The sequence below is a fragment of the Arvicola amphibius genome, chromosome 12, assembly GCF_903992535.2.
Source record: "Arvicola amphibius chromosome 12, mArvAmp1.2, whole genome shotgun sequence".
Classification (NCBI taxonomy): Eukaryota; Metazoa; Chordata; class Mammalia; order Rodentia; family Cricetidae; genus Arvicola; species Arvicola amphibius.
This window is the reverse complement of record NC_052058.2, coordinates 152,881,821-152,893,863: the sequence shown is the minus strand read 5'-3', so window position 1 is coordinate 152,893,863 and position 12,043 is coordinate 152,881,821. Positions and strand designations below refer to the sequence as shown.

Genomic DNA, 12,043 nt, shown 5'->3' with positions numbered 1-12,043 from the left:
CCTGTCGTCCTTGTGAATTTCCTCAGGATACTGAATGCCAACACACACAGATTTTAAAAGTCAAGTGGAACAAAAAAATTTAAAAAAAATGAAAGCATAAAAATGTTATGAACAAAGTATAGCACTTTTATTAGAATTCAGAATTAGTGCTGCCGGTAGCCTTCAGGCCGAAAGATCATTTCTGTCTACTTTAGCACTCTCAAGACTGACATTTTGGTTGGGCAGGGTGGCACATACCTGCAGTCCCCAGCTAATCAGGAGTCTAAGAGGTGGTGACTGCTTGAGCCTAAGAAAGCCAGGTCAACCCAAGAAATGAAAAATCCCACTCTTAAAAACCATAAAAAAAATAAGAACAAAGCTGACATTTCTTTACTCTTACCATAAGGTCAGGTATTTTCCTTGAGGTTTACAAAATAGAAAAGGAAATTCCACCCTTCTCTGTTAAACATTTAAAGAATGCCAGAACTCTTTCCAGATGCCTTTCCTAAATGGTTCCAAGAACCCAAAACCTATTCTCAAAGCAATGACACAAGGCCATTTAGATGCTAGATGCCCCACACCCTTTAGCACCCCAAAACACATGACAGAAAACTCTTAGGTCCCCATTTATATGCTAGATGCCCCACACCCTCTAGCACCCCAAAACACATGACAGAAAACTCCTAAGTCTAGCAAGCTGTTCTCAAAAGGAGCCAATCTGATGTGCTCAACAATCAACACATTTTAAAGTGAGCGCCACTTTCCAGTGTGTGCCCCCAGTTTTAGCTCAGCTTTTATATAAGCTTCTTTGAAACTTATTTCCTAAACATAATTTGCTCTCCCTTTGCGATTCACATAGGAATACACACAAGGAAACGATAAAACCCTGCCATCGTTAGCCTTTCCTCATTGTTGGAGACAGCACTAGGCTGCCCAGACTGGCCTGGCCCGTCTGGTTAGTTCCCATCTCGTGCTGCTCTGCTTCACCGTGTACCCAGCGTTCCTTCCCCACCAACGTTTCTGCTGCGCTTATAGCGCTTAGAGCGGAGGAGCTGCCATCAATTTCCTGTTTTGGTCTCAGGCTCTCCCTCTGGCCACTTACAACACTGCAAGCGGGGCAGGGTGAGCACTTAAGCTTTTAATTAATCCAAAATTGAAGTGATTTTTCTCAAGGTCATGTACCTTTAAAGACAGAACTGGGGGCTGGAGAGATGGCTCAGCGGTTAAGAGCATTGCCTGCTCTTCCAAAGGTCCTGAGTTCAATTCCCAGCAACCACATGGTGGCTTACAACCATCTGTAATGGGGTGCCCTCTTCTGGCCTTCAGGCATACACACAGACACAACATTGTATACATAGTAAATAAATAAATATTAAAAAAATAAAGACAGAACTGGAAATCAGGGCATGCCTAATGCTGTGTGCTATAATAGACTATTTGAAATTAATTTTATTCAAATTTTTTCTGACTCACCCTTAAATTATCCTTTATATTTTCATGTTATTTCCTGTCTTATGAAGCAAAAAAATTCCTTTTATTTCTTCCTTAAGTGCATGGGTGGGGGGTGTGTGCCTGATAATAATTACTGGTTTAAAAAAAAAAAACTACCTACCACATGGGTTACTCATACTCAATGAAAAAAAAAATTCATGTTAAAAGGACTTTTTTTAAAAAAAAAAAAAAAAAAGCAGGGTCATATTTACATAATAGCGCTGGCCCATTACCTACGGAAAGAATGAGGGCATGGAAAAGCCTTACTTTATGTTAAAATCATTACTGTGAAAATCTAATATATTAGAACCTTATATTAGAACCCTTTTCATAACACAGTTACCTAAGAGAAGAGCTGCAGTGATATTTCAGTGGTATCACACTAGTTAGCCATATGGGCCAGGCAGTGGTGGCACACACCTTTAAAATCCCAGCGACCACACTAGTTAGCCATAAAGGCCGGGTAGTGGTGGTGCACACCTTTAATCCCAGCACTAGAGAGGAATATAAAGAGGGAGGAGACAGGAACTCGCTCTTTCAGTCTGAAGATTTCACAGAGATTAAGCTCTCTAGTGGCTGGCTGCTTTGCTTTTCTGATCTTCAGGTTGAAACCCCGTATGTATCTGGTTTCTTTATTCGTGCTACAGATGGCTCTTCCAGAAGAGGGACTTGGAGAAGATGCATTCAGATCACAGAGAACTGGGAAAGCCCATCTCAAGTGGCTGAGAGAAAAAGGTAAACTTAGAAAGTTAACTCTTATTCAATACCTATATAGCACAGCATAATAAAAAGTAAGTTAGGTCATTACCATGTAAGCAAATGAGCTGTCAAAACATAAGAGTTGCATACATCGCCGGGCGGTGGTGGCGCACGCCTTTAATCCCAGCACTCGGGAGGCAGAGGCAGGCGGATCTCTGTGAGTTCGAGGCCAGCCTGGTCTACAAGAGCTAGTTCCAGGACAGGCTCTAGAAACTACAGGGAAACCCTGTCTCGAAAAACCAAAAAAAAAAAAAAAAAAAAAAAAAAAAAAAAGAGTTGCATACATCTTATGCGATTTATTCATTCCTTCACAGCTTTGTACACATATGATATACTGAATTAGTCTTTAAAATTTTTCACTTGAGCTGGGCAGTGGTGGCTCACACCTTTAATCCCGGCACTCAGGAAGAAGGGGCAAGTGGATCTTTGTGAGTCTGAGGCCAGCCTGTTTACAGAGCAAGTTCCAGAACAGGCTTCAAAGCTACATAGAGAAACCCTGTCTTGAAAAAAGAAATGACTTGAATAAATCTATTGTAATCATAAAGTATTTCAAGAATGACTGCGCTGAAAGAAGTGACAGTCTCATTGTCGCTGCAAAGTGCCAAAGGGAAGCATTTCAGAGTGAAAATAACCTTATAAAATCAAGTTTTATTTTTTTCCCCTTTTTGCTCTTTTACTCTTTGTTCTTTTAGAGTGCCCGCCACCCAGCTCCCAAATAAATCCACATGGACTCTTATTGCTACAAATTCCCAGTCTTAGCTGGGCTTGTTTCTTGCCAGCTTTTAACTTTTGCTTCTGGGTTTTTTCCTTTTCTTACTTCTGTACATCCTACTTACACTATTACTCTGTGGCTGGCCCCTTCTTTCCTTGACTGATCTCTCCCAGATATCTTTTTCTCTTTATTCTCTCTGCCTGCCAGCCCCGCTATCCTTTCTCCTGCCTTGCTACTGGCTGTTCAGCTCTTTATTAGACCAATCAGGTGTTTTAGACAGGCAAGGTAGCACAGCTACCTTAAACAAATGCAACATAAAAGAATACAACACATCTTTGTATCATTAAACAAATGTAACACCTTAAAATAATATTCTACAACACACGTGAAATACCAAAATAGTCAAAATGCAACAATATTTACATGAGTATTGTTGTTTTTTTTAGAGAACATCCATTTCTTCCCTATTGCAAGTTTGCAAAAATCTTGGAGCACACAAAATATTCAGTGCTAAAATCCCACCAGTTCAGGAGGATGAGCTGAAAGAGTCCTTCCACACAGAGACCAAACTGGTTCTGGAGCGGATTCACATTTATTTACCTCTCAATTGCTACTGTGTACAATACATGATAAATAATCACGGGTGTTTTTCACAGACTGACTGTCCTCACTCTAAGAAACATCCAAGGTGAGCACATCTGGAACTCTTCTATAAAGTAAAGGCAGCATTTACTATTTAAAATTTTTGTGTTAAAGACAGAACTCCTAGAGACCAAATAAGGAAAACACACCAAACTCAAAACACTATTAAATCATAAAACAAACAGTATTTAAGATAAAGCCAAACAAAATAATTCACACTTTATTCCCATCAATTGTCACACCTAGCAAGATCAATTTATTTTCAAGTCTCAAGTTCTAAACAATTAACAACCCATTCTGTAAAATAGAATGAAAAACTATGACCAAAAGAAGACAAACGAACATTTAGCACATTATCAAAATGAATGGTCTTTTGTTAAAGCCGCATCGTTTCTGTCAGTAGTAACTATATGGAGGCCGCTGGTTGGGGCCATATTGTCCGTACTGTTGTTGGTAGTAAGGCTCTTGTCTCTGCTGTGGGTAATTGTTACCCCATGACCGTCCATGCCACTGATTTGCTCGATTGTCACTTGGCCATCCTCGTCTGTTATCCCTACCTCTAAACTGTCTGTTATCTTGCAGCCTACCAAAAGAAAAACAAAACATTAACTTTCCTTAAAAAAAAAAAAAAAAAAAAAAAAAACAACAACAACAACAACAAAAAAAAACACAAAGACATCAATCCCAGGGCATTTGCGTTCTCACTGTAATACAGAGTAATGGAGAGTGGAGCCATATTTCTGGTGCCTCTCACAGCGCTTGTCCTTTCTCCTGAGACTTAAGCTACTCTTTCAGCGTCACACCGGCACCTCTTACTGTCAGAGGCGGGGTAACAGGTCCAGGTATCGTCACACTGACACCTACTAAAATGCTAAAACCGGGTTGCTTCTTTATTGAATTATTACATAATTTTCCGTTTCAGTTTAGAAACTTTATAAATTAATCAAAAGACTACCTTTAAGAAATCAAGTACAAAACTACAGTTTTATTAAGTATATTTGTAAATATTAGTTTGAGACATGGTCTCATTGGATAGTTCAGGCTGGCCTAGAACTCATGCACCTATTACCTCAACCTCCCAAATGCTCAAAGAATGGCTTGCATCACTATGCCTGGCTTAGCCAGGACACATAAAAGCAAGTACTTATAGTGCTTATCATGCTCCAGGCACGGATACAGGACTGTGGTCGAACTGTGCTGTGAACACTGGTTGCTACTTGCACCGGCTTTACGGGCAAGCATATTAAAGCTACCGTCTCCCAGACAGCCCCCAGAATCTATCCTCCAGAAATAAGACATACCAGTTGCCTCTATTTCTCTGGTTACCGCCACCTCTGCTATTCCACTCCTCAACAATCGGAGGGGAGTCAGGGGGACGTTTCAAGTATTCCTGGTACTCTTTGTCGTCTTGTGTGAATCTGTTTGCAAACATCTCTTCAAAATTTGGGATCACTTCAGAAGTATCGCTCATCTTGAAATTCTGTACAATTTTTAAGATCTGTAAGAATTAAAAAAAATTAGCTTATAAAAAACCAGGAAGGGAACAATTTTGGACAGAGTATTGTAGCACAAATTCTAGTGTCTTAATAAAAACCCGGAAGCAGGTATTAGGGAGTGGAAGAAAGCTGAAGGATCAGAAAGCAGAGCAGCCGGCTGCTAGACTTTCTACCTCTATCGAGTCCTCAAACCGAATGGGCAAGATCCTGTCTCCACCTCTAGTGCTGGGATTAAAGACATGAGCCCTCAAATGCTGGGATCGAAGGCAAGAACCTTCACTGCCTGGTTCTGTTTTTCTTTTAGACTGGTTCAATCTCACGTAGCCCAGTGTGGCCTTGAACTCATTTTCCTGCTTCCTCCTCCCAGTGCTGGGATTAAAGGTGTGTGCCACCACTGCCTAGCCTCTATGGTTAACTAGTGGCTAGTCCACCCTCGGATCTTTAGGCAAGCTTTATTTATCAGAACACAAAATAGCACACAACAGAGCATTAACGAAAGTCCCTATGCATTTTTAAACTTAAGACTATAACAGTTCTTGACTACACTGTGCTACCTGAGCCTGCAATACTAAGATGAACAATACATCATGGGCCATAGCCCCTAAAGAGTTCCTAGTCTATAAGAGACAGACAAGGGGGCTGGGGAGGACAGTTCAACTGCTAACAAGCTTGTCCTGCAAGAATGTGGACCCAAGTTTGCTCTCTAGCACCTACATAAAAAGCCAGGTCAGTGGAACAGGCTTACAATCCTGGCTGGGGAAGTGGAGAGAGTGAGATCCCCAGAGCTGGGAGGCCAGCCAGCCTAGCTAACTGTCAAGTTCTCAGGTTCTAGTAAAAGACCCAGTTCAGAAACCAAGGTAGACAGCTCCTGAAGAATGACCCTGGAGGGGACATCTGGCTTCCACATGCACCCCACACAATAAAACGCATAAAGGAGATAGATGTGATATAAACACAAAGGGAGAAGCAGAAGACAACAAGAAATAAAACTAGAGAGGTAATTAAGGGGCAAATTGTGGAACATGTTGAATCCAAAGCAAATACTTTTGTATCTTCTTTCTGGGAGGCAATGAGAGGAAGCCTGAAGAGCCAATCTACCTTTATGTATGGTGATACACACCTGTAAGGGGAAGCAGAGGCCGGAGTAACTACAGGCCAACCTGGTCTACAGTTAATCCCTAGCCAGCAAGGGCTACGAGTAAGATCCCATCTCAACAAAAATAAAAACTCGGAGGACTCCTGCAGCTGCAGAGGCCAGTGGAGCACAGCTAAAGCAGACTGCTGCAGGAATGGAGGTAGCGCACTGACAATGTGAGGCAGGGACTAGAAAACAATTTTAAAATCTCCAGGAAGAAATAATCACCAACTAGACATGGGAGAAGGAGAAATAGGGACGACTCTTATTCTTCTTCCTGCCAAATGATTAGACACATTATAGTGCCACCAAAACTATGAAAAGGCGGGTAAGGTACACTGAACTAAAGTGAGCTGTGAGCCAGGTAGTGGTGGCGCACACCCAGCACTCAGGAGGCAAAGGCAGGCAGATCTGAGTACAAGGCCAGCCTGGTCTACAGAGTGAGTTCCAGGACAGCCAGGATTACACAGAGAAACCCTGTCTTGGAAAAACCAAAAACAAATAAGGTTCGCTGTGGTTCACACATCTGAGAGTCGATTCGGTCCACTGAGACTAAGAGAAGAATTGAAGATGAATAAGGGAAACATGAGCAATGTTTCTGGTAGCTAATGCTGTAGAAGAGGATGAGACTCAGGAGGGAGAGTGTGGAAGAACCCTGGAGAACATCAATATTCAGAGAGCACTCAAAGACAAAGGGTAAGAAGAAAATGCACAGAAGCCAACCAGACAAGACTGCCATACAAGGTAAGAGAATGAGGAGTGGTGGATATCGGCAAATCAGACAATGGTAGACAGAACCACAAAGAGAGCTGGATTCAGATATCAGGTGATTGATGTTTTAGAGTAGTAGGAAATTTATTTAATTTTATGTGTACAAGTGTTTTACTGCATGTATGTATGTACATCATGTGTGCACCTGGTGCCCTTGGAGGTCAGAGGAGGGTATCAAAGCCCTCAGAACTAAGTTCCCAGAAGGATCTTTTCTTACACACTCTGTATAAGAGTCAGCTCTTTCAACCACTGAGCCGTTTCTCCAGCCGCCAGTAGGAAATGAAACTGCACTGCAAATGACTGAGAATTAACTGTCAGATGAGAAATTAGAATTTTTAAGAAGCTTGGGTAATCGAATCAGTAGCTATAATCTCAGCACTCAGGAGCCTGAAACAGAAGGAGTTCGAGTTTGAGTCCAACTTGGTTACAAAGTAAAATTGTCTTTTGCCAGGTGGTGGTGGTGCACGCCTTTAATACCAGCAGAGGCAGAGGCAGGCAGATCTCTAAACTGGAGGCCAGCCTGGTCTATACAGTAGTCCTCCCAAGAGCTGAGCACACAAACCGGTGTTTCAATACAATATAAGAAAAGCTCTGAAAAACATATACGTATAAGCAACATTATGCAAACAGGTTTGAGCAGGTTGTGTATATATGTGTGTGTGTGTATATATCTCACATATATAGTATACATGTGCAAACAACTAAAGAGGGCATGAATTTGAAAGAGAGCAAGCAGGATACATGGGAAGGAAAATGTAATTATAATTTCAAAAAATATAGATAATAAAGAAAATTAAGCAAATACGGCTTCAGGGTTTAAAGGAAACCTCAAAGGTTGGGGGAGCGGCTGGAGAGATAGCTCAGCAGTCAGGAGCACTCACTGCTCTTTCAAAGACACAGATCAGATCCCAGTACCCACACTGGGCGGCTCACAACTGCCTGTAATTCTAGCTCCAGGGGATCCGACGCCCCTTCTGGTACACACACACACACCTGGCCTCTGTAGACACACACACACATTTTTAATAAAAGATGTGGGCAGACGGGGCGAGCACATACTCGCGTCGGTTTAAGGGGACTGGTTTAAAAGGGCTCTAGAATCTTAGCGCTAACAGCCCAAAGAGGAAACTCGCTCTTCCACTGAGGGGGACAAGAGGCGACAAGGCTCATCGTCTGGGCCTTCAACTTCAAAAGCAACAGGCACAGAGGTCGGAACACGCGGCTCCTTCCAGAAGCGCCTTAAAGAGCCGCCCCGAGGGCAGAGAGGCTCAGACGAGGAGCGACCGCCGCGCCTCCCCGTCCTCCCGGCTGCAGCCTCCCCGGTCCCTCCGCCGCCCCAACCGGAAGCGCCATCCGCCGAGGGCTGTGCTCACCCTTCCGCGGGATGCCCTGGAGAGGCCTCGATCGTCCACACAGCAGCACCCAAAACAGCTCTCCAAGGTAACCAAACGCGTAGGGATGCCTTACTATTCCACTTCCGCTTCCGGGGCGCAAAAAAAAGCCAAAGTTGCCTATCAAATCTCGCGATATCTAGAGGTCGCCGGGTTTGGGGTTCCGTCCGGCCCTCGCGGCGCGGCGGAAGGGCAGGGATGAGGGGTCGAGTGGCGTCGCGGAGGTGGGCCGTGCTGGCTTCTTGCTGCCGGACCGCCTGCCGGTCCTACTGAAGGGTAAAAGACGTCGCCGTGTATTAAAATCCCCTGGCCTGGCAGTCGCTGACGCACGGGGACCGAGCGGGAAGGTGACTCGCGACCCTGGCGTCTGTGGAGACCGGAAGCGGAGCCGGGGCGGCGGGGGTGACGAGCGGACTGTACTGCACCGCTTGAGCGGCGCCGACTCGCTCCTGAGCTCGCCTCGGCAGTAAGGTTCCTGCGGCCACCTTTTGCTTCTCCACCTCTCCGCTATCCGCGCTCCGTTCCCGCCCCACGTCTGAGCGGCTTCTTCTAAGAGTTTGCCAGTGTGGAAACGCTCACTAGCCCGGGTGTAACTTGACCTTTTTTTCAGATTGCTTCCCGGGCAGTCCACTCTTCTCGGGAATACAGTTAACTTGGAAAAATTCAGTGTCTGAATTGGAGACCTTTTCTTCCCACGCCTCAGTCAGACGTCGTAGTCCGTTTGTCCCTGCAGTGTCTCCGACATCCATCCACTCCATGGGTACCCATTGCTCGCTCCTCGTCCGAGTTCTCACCCCGTGAACAGTGTCAAGGCAGCATTTTTCTTGTTGATGCCCCTCTTCCTAAAGCATTCCCCGCCCCGCCCCGCCCCGCCCCGCCCCCAGCATATGTACCTCATAACTGCTAGAGCTATATTCAAGCACAGCCAGGGTGCGAGATATTCAACAGCCCCTTGCTGTCTCGGCCCAAAATATTAATTTGGTTTCAAAGTTCTATTTTCTGACGTTTCTCCTTTATTCTCTCGCCCTTGGTAAACCAGACCATATGCAGTACTTAATAAGTTATTCATTCATTACATTTTTCTAGATTGCCAGTGCCTTAACGCTTGGAATACTTACCATTCCCCTACAAATACAACACACACACACACATACACACACCTCCTGATGTTGACAACTTATATACATTCTCTAAGACTTCACAGTGTGGCATCACCATTTGGAAATAAGTTTTACCTCTACTGGGTTCCGTAATACTTTCTGAACTTTATGTGTTATTGCCACTTCCTGACTCTGGGCTACAGTTACCCATACACACCTTTAGTTTGCTTGTACACCTTACAGTATATAACGTTGTGCTTCTCATAAAGTAAGCACTGAGTACATACTTGTGGAATGAACAGTGGAGCTATGAATAATCCAGGCCAGGGTCTTTTTTTTAATTTAATTATTATATATTCTGTTTTTGTGTATGCCTGCAGGCCAGAAGAGGGCACCAGACCTCATTACAGATGGTTATGAGTCACCATGTGGTTGCTGGGAATTGAACTCAGGACCTTTGGAAGAGCAGGCAATGCTCTTAACCGCTGAGCCATCTCTCCAGCCTGAGGCCAGGGTTTAGAAACATTAATGTAACAAAAATAGGATAGGATTGATTCTGTGTGTGTGTGTGTGTGTGTGTGTGTGTGTAAGTCTTGGTGTCCAGTAGGAAGAGATACCATAATCAAGGTGACAGAAATGGAATGTCCTTGCTAACTGGGTAGGTGACAGGAGAACACTAGGAAACAGAGAAAATTACACTTCTTTGAGTCTGGGAAATTGGCATTGAGAAGGAATTTCAGTTTCATCAAAGTGTAAAAGGAGCACAGATTTATGTGTGGTTCTGCCGCCAAGTAGTCCCAGCCCTTGGGAGGTGGAGGAGAGAGGATGACGAGTTTAAGGCCATCCTCAGCTACTTGAGAATCTATTTTTTTTAAAAAAAATTAATTAGCGGGCTGAAGAGGTGGCTCAGAGGTTAAGAGCAGTGACTGCTCTTCCAGAGGTCCTGAGTTCAATTCCCAGCAACCACATGGTGGCTCACACCATCTGTAATGAGATCTGATGCCCTCTACTGGCCTATAGGATATATGTAGGCAGAATACTGTATACATAATAAATAAATCTTAAAAAAAATTAATTAGCCAGCCGGTGATTCATATGCCTTTAATTCCAACAGTTGGGAAGCCAGCCTTGTCTACAGGACAGCCAAGGCTACACAAAGAAACCCTGTCTCAAAAACCCAAATATATAAGTATATATGTATATATGTACATATATATATTATGTGCAGTGGTGCTTTGCTTACATGTATGAGGGTGTCCAATCCCCTGGAGCTGGACTTACAGCCACGTGGTTGCTGGGAATTGAACTCAGGTCTTCTGGAAGAGCAGCTAGTGCTCTTACTTGTTGAGACAGCCTGGAGACCCTGTCTTAGGAATAAAAAATCCCTAGTCTAATAATTCATTATAAAAATAACAATATGTGTGGTAATCACTATATAAAAGAATCACGTTTATAAATAGAATCTTGTCTTTATCAATTTCTTGTACTGATTAACAGTTAAAGGCAAAGTCACTGGGGAAACCAACCTACTATACTCCCCTTTTCACAGCATTTAGTGCAGGGTTCCGAAAGCGCCCTTAAAATGGGGGCACTTATAAAAATAAAAGGTAGATGCCACAGTGAATTCTCATACTGTCGATAAAATGAAAACTTTCCCCGGAAACAATCAGCCCAGACCTGGTGGTGAACTGTAATCCCAGTACTCGGGAGGTAGAGGTATTGTGGATCAGGAGTTGAAAGTCAGTTTCTGCTACACAGGAAGTTTAAGGACAGGCTAGGCTACAAGAAACCCTATCTTTAAAGAAAAAGAAAAAAATCATTCCCGGGGCCAATGACATGGCACAGTGGATAAAAGCATTTGCCACTCAGATACCCTGAGTCCATGCTCTGTGTCCCATCATCCCAGCAAAGCAGCAGATATTCTGGGAACAAGGTTTGGAAACGGTCCCTGTCCAGAGCGTCCCACTGAGGACAGAGCAGACACAGGACTTGGGTCCAGGTCGGGTCCCTGCGTTCCCGCCAGTTATTTTGCTACTAAACTCTATAATTTCTCTGTCAGGGATCTTTTCTGAATGCCTTATCTCATCAAATCAAGGATGTTATGTCTTATAAGGCACAGTTATAACACTGCCCATTAATGTTTTTATAATACAACTACAACATTAATGGAAGGTATATCATTACAGTTTCAGGAATCCTAAAATGCTTACACACATTTAGACCCAAGCATACCCAAGTATAAATATGTACACATCTCCAATAAAATTCAGTAAACCACTAGACTTGAGGCAACATATTTCTTATAAATGTTGTAAAATACAAATATCTCTGACTCCTTTAGAAGATTAACTTTGACATAAAATAAAAAGATAAATTTTAAATGTGACTATTAGAGACCTACAAACATTTGTTAGCACAGAACTCTTTTTAAAAAATATTTCTCTGGGCTGGAAATATGGTTCAGCAGTCAAGAATGCTTACTGCTTTTGCAGAGACCCTGGATTCAGTTCCCAGCACCTAACCCTGATAGGGCCACTCACTGTGTGCCAAACATTCAAGCACATAAG

General features: G+C 43.4%; 1 protein-coding gene across 1 annotated transcript; it reads right to left on the bottom strand.

Annotated features, from left to right (window-relative positions):
* Positions 1-3,511: 3,511 nt before the first annotated feature.
* Positions 3,512-8,728, bottom strand: Ramac (RNA guanine-7 methyltransferase activating subunit). Its single transcript, XM_038313783.2, has 3 exons — positions 8,359-8,728; positions 4,885-5,081; positions 3,512-4,166 (listed from the first exon to the last, which is right to left on the bottom strand). The coding sequence occupies exons 2-3, from the start codon at positions 5,052-5,054 to the stop codon at positions 3,980-3,982; spliced, it is 357 nt and encodes a 118-aa protein (XP_038169711.1). The 5' UTR covers positions 5,055-5,081; positions 8,359-8,728; the 3' UTR covers positions 3,512-3,979.
* Positions 8,729-12,043: the final 3,315 nt, after the last annotated feature.

What these genes read in the sequence shown, in the direction of transcription:
- Ramac (XM_038313783.2), bottom strand. Translation starts at nt 5,054, where the DNA reads ATGAGCGATACTTCTGAAGTGATCCCAAATTTTGAAGAGATGTTTGCA. An exon ending in CAGAGAAATAGAGGCAACTG is followed by an intron (nt 4,167 to 4,884) that starts GTATGTCTTATT and finishes TTCTTTTGGTAG; the next exon opens with GCTGCAAGATAACAGACAGT.